Here is a 9,759-nt window from a genome sequence, read left to right on the forward strand (position 1 = left end):
CCACAGCCTCTGACTGTTTCTCACCTCATGATGCCGCACGAGCCCAGAACACAAGCGGAAAGACAAAGTACAGCTGCTGTGATCTGGACAGGGCCGCAAATCATCCCGCTCAGCTCGCACTGCAAAACAACTGGCTGGAGAAAACACGTGTGACTCCACGTTCACGATGAGCAGCAAGGCTACACGCTGGATTACACTGAAGATCCAGTTATGTCCACATGGAGCCATACGCATGTGGGAGAATCAAATCAGCTGATGGGAGTAAAGTGTTTTTCTTTAAACAGATTATTTATTTGCTTTGTGTGGATTCTATTCAGGCTTTGGAACATTTTTGTTTGTTTTGTTTTAGATGTACTTCTGCATCTTCTGTTGGACTAAAGGACTCCTGTCAAGGTTTTAGAAAGAAAATAACGTCATCTGCAAAGAAAGTGACCAAAACTGTTCACAGGAGTCATCTAGAGAAAAAAAAAACCTGCAACAACATCCTTCTTTGCCATCGGAAGAACTTAACATTAGTATGTTTTTGCTTTTATTTGTTGGCATAAATACAATACTAACATGGTCTAACTCACCTGAAGTTTCACAGCACGATTATCCAAATAATCATTAAATGCTCTTAATCTTACCTATTTTTTTAATTATTTTTTTAAAAAAGTCACTGCCAATCATTCTGATTGATGAAAGTTTTCCTCTTTGAGCTCCTGGGTTGACTTTTTGTGGTGTAACTTCTAAAAATCATCATTTTGTGTTTTTCTGCTGCACTTCCCCCTCTTGCCTGAAACCCCCTGACGAGTCTCCTTTTGTTTTATTCCCAGATTTTTCGGGTGTTTTCTTCGAAGTGAAGGTGAGTCAGTTTTGCATCTATAATCCTGGTTTCCAAAATGTTCTCTGATTAACGGGATACATCAAATGCTGTTGAAATACCTCCAAAACATCCAGAGTAAAGGGAAGTTAAGAAAATACAACAACAAAAAAAGATGTAATAAATTCATCTGTGAAGAAAAGGATAAAAGCTAGATCTGCAGAATCTGAAAAAGATAAACACACAAAAAACAACAACTGTAATGATGTTAATGTTTGATGTTTTTAGAAAATGTAAATCACTCAAAACACACAAATGTAATCAATATTAAAATATATATTTAACCCTGGAGAAGCACTTGGGGCAACTTTTGAGGTGGGGTTTTTTTTTTTTTTTTTTTTTTTTTTATATTTTTGTTATTTTATTTTTATTCTGTTGTCAATTGCTGGTACTAAAAGATTTTTTGTAAGTGGTTAAATTGACTCTAAAACACCAGAAGAATATTGTTTGGTTTCTGCAGGATATAAATAATAATTCTTTTGTTGTGTTTGAATTAAATTAAATTAAATAAAACAAAATAAAAGATTACATTTGTGACTTTGATTGTAGAAAAAGCCTTTTACGGTTTAACAAACATGATGTCATCGTCCAACCAGAGCTGCTGTCCGCGGCCTGCAGCATCGTCTCTGTCTGCACAAGTCAGCATTTCGGGTCAAGTCTGAATGAAAAGACAGAGCCGCCTCGGGCTGACTGAAAAAGTTCTGACAAACACAGAGTTTGGATTCAGCCCGACGGGTCACCTGCTGGGATTCTTGCACTTGTTTCTGTTTTTGAGTGTTCTCACCAAATACTCCAGGAAAATAGACTTAAATGCCTCGTTGGAAGCAAAAAGATCAAACCCTAACAATGAGGTCTAGATGAGTCTGATTAGATTTGTTGTTAACAGGACAGCTGCTACTACATGAAGAAAATCATTGATCATCACTGAAAAGCTCTTCATGTTTCTCACATCCAATAAAACTCTGTTAGAGGAGCTCACAGTGGCAAAAAACAACAAAAGTTCAAAATGTTCCAATTAGCCAGAACAGGAACTGTTTTTTCCCCTAAAAACCAAATGAAAAAACACAATTCCTAATTGGTCAAACAGAACAAAGTATTTCACTGAATAAAAATGTACCTAAAGTTTTTCTAATGAGGCACAATTTTCACATTCCTGTTCAAATTGACAATTGAATTAAACTACAGCCATAATGAAGATCTACAGAGGAAAAATAGATGCGAATGCAATGAAATATTTAATTCAGTAAACCAAAAACTAAATTTCACTTAATAGAATCTAAATAATTTCTTTTAAAAAAATCAGAAACCCCTAACCATAAATAAGGAAAGTCTTTTTGCAATTTTAGTTTAGTTAATATATTGTTTACTAGAAAAGAAGATTTTTGGTCTTTAATCAGTTTTCAAAAACAAAAAAGCTTTGAAAACCGTGTGTGTATATGAAATGAGTATAAACAATATATGTATAGGACAAATCAGGTTCAGTTGATAGTAAACAGTTTAAAGTAAAACTTGCAGTGTTCACATCTGTCTCCATGACGAGCCAAAGTGTCGTCGTTTGTCAGATTCAGATAAAGTGCACAGATTGTTAAAAACCGTTCAGACAAAATCTAATTTCAGTGCAATCGTCCATAACTGCTTATGTCATCTCTAAATGACATTTAACGCAAAGTTGACCTTTTCAGTTGCTGCACCTCTGGAACAGATGGAATACAGAGTCGTAAAGAGTCGGCCAGAGCTTGTCAGAGTCTGATTGGAGAAGAACTCTAACTCTTGAGATGTTACAGTCGCCAATAATCTCACAACATGAGACTGAAACAGGAACTGCACCCTTTTTGTGGTTTTTACTTTGCATGTTATTGTAAAAAAAAAAAAAAAACTGAAACAAGAAAGTATTTGAAAGAAATTGATGTTTTCTCCACAATTTTGTAAAACTCTGACACGATGAAGATAATTTAACCTCTGCATGAAATAATGTTTTAAGGGTTATTATTAATATTACTAATAATATTGTTATTATTTTACAATCTTTAAATTGTTTTTATCACCAATAGTTTTATCAATTCTACATTTACTCCCCCAAAAAGACAGAAAGGAACATTTGCTTTTTAGGACAGACTTTACTGCCATCTGGTGGCTTGAAGTCATCAGACCACAATAGACAAATTTATTAATCAACAAATTAAACAAGTTGGCGTAATTTATTTATTTATTCTGCAGAGTTATCTTAAAATAAATATCTGAGTTTGCTTAGAGATGTGAACGAAGCCAAAATGAGTGTAGAAATGCTTCTGCAGTCGTGGACCTATGAACTATTATTTGTTTCCTAACAAATAATGATCCCAAAGATAGAAAACTAATGTTTATATTTTTTTCTATAAAAATAAATAAATAAAACAAACCTAAAAGGTTGTCTTCGTACGCACCTTTGTCTTAATTGGAACTTTTTTTTTTTACTTCACTTTCTTCAAGTCAATAAAAGACAGAGAATAAAATTTACTGAACCCAATTTTTTTTTATAGCAGTTGGAGTGTCAAGGATCTAGAAAACATCAGCAGATTAAAATAAAAAGTTAATTGAAGGATCAAGAATTGACAGAAAAGCCTTTTTAGAAAAATATGCAAAGAATTACTGGTCTATGAATCAACTGGTGGACGAATGGATTCAGTTTAGAAGATGAGTAGAAGCACCGGTGAAGAAGTAGAACAATGGAAAGACTGATGGACAAAATGATTTGGTCATCAAATATCTGGATGGATGTACATCTGTGGATTGGAATGAATAGATGTGCACTGTAAGGAAGCTTGAGAGGTTAGGCAGACTGATAGCATCCTGAATAGGTGGATGAGAAAAACAGGTAACTGGAGGGATGGATGAGGAGATGTACTGGTAGACTGATGTGGATGGGTTGACACTGACAGACAGAGTTTCCTGGACAGATAGATGGGTAAATAAAAACAAACATCAGTTTGTTTAATTACCAGTTAACTTAAATTCCACGTCTAAAGCTGGTTATATCTGACAAATTTTGATTCACTAGTTCACGATTCAGTTTGACTCATGTTTTGATTAAAAAACATTCAAAATCGGTTGTTTTTTGTAAATAAATAAACATATTTAACGTAACTAGTGGTTTCAATCAACGACAGAACTCTGTTTACTAAAATCATGAATTCTTACAGGAAAACATTTTTGCCTAATAGAAATACAGGAATTGCTGCTTTGAAGCAAAATCCATTCATGTAATTAAAGATTAGCAATTGATATTGACTATTTTATGTCAATTAAAGCTTTTTTGTAACCCCTTCCATAATTAAAGGTTACAGAATAATACAAATTTGGAAGATTATTACGTCAAATATATATGAATCTGACTAGATTATTCTCTGCGAGGTTCGTATGCTTGCAGGGAAGGTTGCATGTGACATTTTTTTAGTGAGTGTACAGACGTCGCTTCCATAAACAGCTCCCCAGGTGGCAGAGATAGTTGGCAGAGTTTTGAGCGTGGAGATGAAGCAGATGGGATGAACATGCTAAGACGTCCCTTCACAGCCATGGAGAAAAGGATTTACAGCTAAAAAAAATAAAGCCTCTGCACTTTGCTCAGATGAATTTCTGTAAAAGTGTCATTCCACTAATCTTTTTACTGACATCACACCCCCATCCTCCCCCATCCACTCAAGTTACACCCCCACTGGCCTGCATGATCCTGGCACCTGTTCTTTTGAAGAGCTGAAGCAGGTCTGGTGATGAAATACAACCTGCTTTTCTTATGTACTATAGGTGAGGCGACATTTGTTTCAGGTTAGACAATAAAATGCTTGAATCTCCAAAAGGTATTTACTTGCCGGCCACTTTGCTAGGTAAACTTTCTTTGTACCGGGTTAGACCCCCTTTTCTTTTCATATTGTTGACGCCAAATTCTGACTCTACCATCCGAATGTGGCAGCAGAAATGGAGACTTATCAGACCAGACAAAGTTTTTTCCAATTTTCTATTATACTTCTTGATGAGCACATGAGAATTGTAGCCTCAGTTTCCTGTTCTTAGTTAACAGAAGTGTGGTCTTCTGCTGCCGTAGCCCATCTGCCTCAATGTTGGGTATTCAGAGATGCTCTTCTGCAGACCTTGGTGGTCACCAGTGGTTCTTTGAGTTCCTGTTTGAGTTACTGTTGCCTCTGGAAAAGTGTTGAGTTTGGAAGAAAACGGCAGTTGCAAGCAGAAATTCAAAAAGTTATACCTGGGCTAATCAAAACCCCTTCCTGTAGTGAGTCTGTGGCACAATAGTAGCAGAGCAGCAAGCACAGCACATGAGCACAAATCAATGGTAACTGTTTAGCACAGTGGTGGAAGTGACATATTGAGGGCTCCATCTGGTTTTATAACTTCATAAATTAATGCAAAAACAAACACTCATTACTTACATTTAAATGTAAACTCCTGCGTTTCCCACCAGCTTACCGGCGGAAGGATAGCCAGCCCTAAGTCGCTACAGCTCCTTCTTAAAAAATTTTACACTCAGACATCACTAAAGCTTCAAATGTCCCAACAAATGGACCAATATGGAAGAGCCAGATAGGGTTCAATTTGGAGTACCAGAATCAGGGAACCCTGCAGTAAGAGAAAAGTCAAACAGACATTTTTTAAGTGTGTAAAGTTTATAAATGTGTTTGAAATTTTTTTTTTTTCCCTTTAGTGTGCCTCAAGATGATGAAGCTACTGTATGTATTTAGACCGGTTTAAAACTATGCAGCAAGCCAAAAGAGAAACACAGTTGGACACCAACAGTTGATAACTTTGCATCTACTTTATTTCTACTTCACATATATAGGGACATGCTACAACATCTTTATTGGCAGTTGTAAAGGATGTTGATTCTGGTGACGTCCCAGAAGGACAAGCCGTTCCTCTGGCCGATGGGGACATTGGGATTAGGGATGGGGGTGATGGTATCCCGCCCATAGGCAACGGAGAAGGCATCTCTTCCATAGTGCATGATGGAGGAGTAGTCATAGGGGGTGTTCAGGTTGTTGGTCTGTTGTTTGTAAAAGTTGTAAGCATCACCATCAATGATGTTCTCCCAGTTGATCTGAACGTAGCTGTCTCGGTCGCTCCTGCACTGCTCATGCTGGAAGCCCAGAGCGTGGTTGAGCTCGTGCTCTATAATGCCTCTGTAAATGCAGCCTCCTCTGTTGAGAGACAGCTCCTGAAGTCCTCCCTTTCTGCCCAGCTCAGAGTAGCAACCGCCTTTGCTCACGATGCTGATGAAGTCGTACTCATTGGTGCGACGGACAAAGCGGATGCAAGTGGAGGCGTAGAAGCCGGTCATGGCATTTTCAATGATCGCCGCTTCATTTGCAGTGTACTCATTGCTAATGACGTAGGGGATCATCACGTAACCATTGGAGTACTTTGTCCAAAAGCAGCTGCTGTCTGCGCAAAAAATGGCATTTCTGGTCTTAGGGGCCAGCAGATCCCCCTGAAACAGGAAATGTTTTGAACCGTTGTTTGCGGTAAGGATTCTGGTGGTGATATCTATTGTGTCTTCTTCATGGGCTTCATGACCATCTTCATGGCCTTTGTCTTGGCTGTCCTTAAGGCCGTTTTCATGGCTGTCTTCATGACCATCTTCGTGGCTATCCTCATGGCCTCCTTTGTGACTTTCTTTCTCTTGGACGGGCAACGTCTGGGCGATGCCGAGCAGGAGCAGCAGGAGCAGGCAGACGGAAGGAGGCATGTTCATGGTTGATGGAGGTTTCTGAGCTGCTGTAGACAGACCCCTCAAAGCTTGATGTCTGCCTCAGTTCAGTCCAGCCTCTTTATACTCACCTGTGGAGGTGTGTCTTTAGCAAGATTGTGGGCAGGGGGCAACCTTGTTTGTCCAAAGTAAACCTCTGAAGGGAGGACCCCACAGACAAACCTACTTTCTCAACATCGTTTAATGTACTTGATTCTAACCTAATCAATAATGTACACATCCGGGTTCTAATGGTATAAATGTGTCAACATTGGATTGGATTATGCAACACACTTTTGACCTTTTCCATCCATCCATCCTGTGAACCTGTTTTATCCGTTTTGGGGTCATGGAGTTGCTTGAGCCAATTCAACTACGGTTTAGCAAAGGTGGTGAAGCCCCCCTGAACAGCGTGTCAGTCTGAAACAGGTCCACATAATCACATGCTCAACTACGGCATGATTAATTCATGAAGCATGCACCCGAAGAACATGCAAACTCCACAAAGAAAGGTCCCAGTCAGGTTTTGAACCAGGACTTTTTCACTCTGAGGTGAGAGTGCTAACTGCTATTCCACAGTGCAGCCGAGACTCAATGACAGTAAGAACCAACACCAATTTCAGTAGAGTGGGACTTCAATTTATGCGTTTTTTTTACGTGTATTTATTGCTGGATTGTATTTTACTAATTATTTTTTCTATTTTTGTCAGCAGTCTGGGCTAGGTATAAACATCAATAAACCATTACAACCAGACTTCATATTTTGAGTTAAATCTGAATCAACCATTAGATTTAAAAGTGGTCTCGACTAATTTTTTATCCAGTAAAGACAGAAACTTTGCTTTAAGAGTTGATATCAAAGTATCATTAGAAATCCCAATTTTTTATGTGCATCAATGTAACCCCCGTTACAAATACACTCAGTAATGATATAAAAAGGTCAATAAATATTAATAAACAACATGATAAAAACAGCTAAAAGTTGTGAGGATAAAAATATAAATAGTATTCACATTAATAATTTATAGGTTTTATTACTATTTTTGTTTAAAAAGAGAAATTGTTTTTGTTTTCGATAAAGTTTAAAGTTTTTTCAAGAGCCCCCCCCCTAACCTGTGCGGCGCGTAGCGGAGAGATAGGCCTGTTTAGGGCAGAGACAGCAAGCACGCGCAGCAGAGTAGCCATTAGCTGAAAAACTACGGTGAAAAACTAAAATAACGGTGCAAACCTGTTGTCTAGCCAGACCGGAAGAGGGGTGTGAGCCAAATAAGATTTTATGCCATTACGAGACGAGTTTTGGTGAGTTTTGTTTTGTATTTTGCCTACTTTTGTGGCGTGGGTTTTGCCGTGATGAGGCGAGCCCAGTTGAGACCAATTTAAGTTGTGAAAAGATGACAAAACAGTACTTTTGAGTTATTTATAATTTTTCTTTGACACTTCGAAACATGAATGTATTTTATTTGATGTATTTTGGGTATAATTTGTGTGAAAAGAAGCTAATTTTGCAAGTAGAGTTGGATGTATGAAAAAGAAAAAAGAGCAGCCGCCATTTTAAGTTTCTAAAGAGTCACGTAGCCTTCTAGTGCGGCTCCGCTTTCATTTTGGAGTGGTTTTATTTTGCATATGGACTAAAATTATTTTTATGGCCTGTCCTGCAGGCCAGGTTTTTGAGTCCCCCCGAGAGTAATTGGGAGACGGTTCCGGACCGGATCATTCTGGACTTCTCCTGATCCATGGATGGCGAGCCTACCCAAGGAGCACGATAATCCGGACTGCCTGTAGAGCATCACGTGGTCCTTTACTTTTCCTCACTACTACAAAATCTCTGCCAAGGTCGCGGTAGGAGATTGAACACTAACTGTGGATCCAATATACTTTAAAGGAGCACTACCAAAACTGGATACGTCTGCTAACAAACTTTAAAGGATTTTGCTAAGCAATTGGACATTTAGAAAAACAGTTCTTTGTTTGCTTTGCATATTGAATTGTCTTTTGTTTGATATCTGATATTTTGTAACTTTAAAGGATACTTTTGGTGTAAATTTAAAGTGACAAAACTGATTTACAAAAAAGTGAAAAGGGTAGATATAGTGAACTCAAAAGAAAGCTTAAACTAAATTTAAGTTAAATAAATTTAGTTCTGTAACTAAAATCCCTTTAAACCAAATGACCGGTCATCTTTAATTAAAATAGATTGAAACTGAAATTAACTTGAACAAAACCTTTTATTTGAACTTTAACAGAAAAAGTAAAGGAAAAAACAACATAAAGGGTGTTGAAAAGGTGTCTTAACATTACTTAAGAACCATATTTGTATGTTTATTGTTGTTTGTCAATCATTCAGTAAACTGCCGGCTTTTTCTTTTTCCATTCTACCTTTATATTGACTCTTGGCTCTTTTATTCAATACACACCACTCCGTGCGAACCTATATCTGGTCCAGTAGCCTGACTACCTCTGCCTAATAGCATAGGTGCTACATCAACATTAAAATTAGAAACTTTTGTCACCTGTTTCCTTGTCTATAGATTCAGAGAAACAAATTTCTCGAGGCTCAAACAGATGTAAAACCAAATCATGTTGATTGGTTTTTAGGAGACTGCATTTGTTCTATCGACATCTCTGTGGACATTTTGGGCTCCCTAAGCTTCCTAACACTGAGGTGAACCCGTCTTACTGCAGCTTTAAGTTTGCTTACAACCCATCCGCCTGCTCCTCCCCGCTCTCACCCAAACAAATATTGCACACAGGCACATAGGGCTCCGGGGAACTGGATGGGTGGGTTATGCTGGCGGGGCTCACTGGGGATGCCTCTCTCTGGGTTTGCGTTGGCGCCCGCCCTCCACCCCGCTTTTACTTGCATATTAGACACTCTGATTCATCTAGGGCAGGGGTGTCAAACTTATTTTGGTTCGGGGGCCACATTCAACCAGTCTGATCTCAAGTGGGCCGGACCAGTAGCGTAAAGGCAAAATAACAGCTTTGTTTTTGTTTTTTTATTTGATTGGCTTCAACCAACATGGTAGCCTAATCATTTCTTATTACACATTCATTCACAGAGGCCAATGGCTCTTAATTAAAATTAATTTCACTTTAAAACAAAAATATTGGTTTATTCAATTTTATACAGCCTGAATATTTTAAATCTGACACTGAAGCAATC

General features: G+C 38.1%; 1 protein-coding gene and 1 long non-coding RNA gene across 2 annotated transcripts; one reads left to right on the forward strand and one right to left on the reverse strand.

Annotated features, from left to right (window-relative positions):
* Positions 1 to 5,651: 5,651 nt before the first annotated feature.
* mahce (hatching enzyme like protease) lies at positions 5,652 to 6,652 on the reverse strand. The gene is given in 1 exon segment (NM_001104735.1): positions 5,652 to 6,652. A coding segment is annotated over 1 exon segment (894 nt). The 5' UTR covers positions 6,603 to 6,652; the 3' UTR covers positions 5,652 to 5,708.
* A 1,081-nt stretch (positions 6,653 to 7,733) lies between these two features.
* LOC111947171 (uncharacterized) lies at positions 7,734 to 8,977 on the forward strand. The gene is made up of 2 exons (XR_002872996.2): positions 7,734 to 7,895; positions 8,255 to 8,977. It is a non-coding gene; the product is annotated as an uncharacterized LOC111947171 (long non-coding RNA).
* Positions 8,978 to 9,759: the final 782 nt, after the last annotated feature.

Source organism: Oryzias latipes, chromosome 3 (genome assembly GCF_053564925.1).
Source record: "Oryzias latipes strain Hd-rR chromosome 3, Olatipes_Hd-rR_3.1".
In the NCBI taxonomy this organism is placed as follows: Eukaryota; Metazoa; Chordata; class Actinopteri; order Beloniformes; family Adrianichthyidae; genus Oryzias; species Oryzias latipes.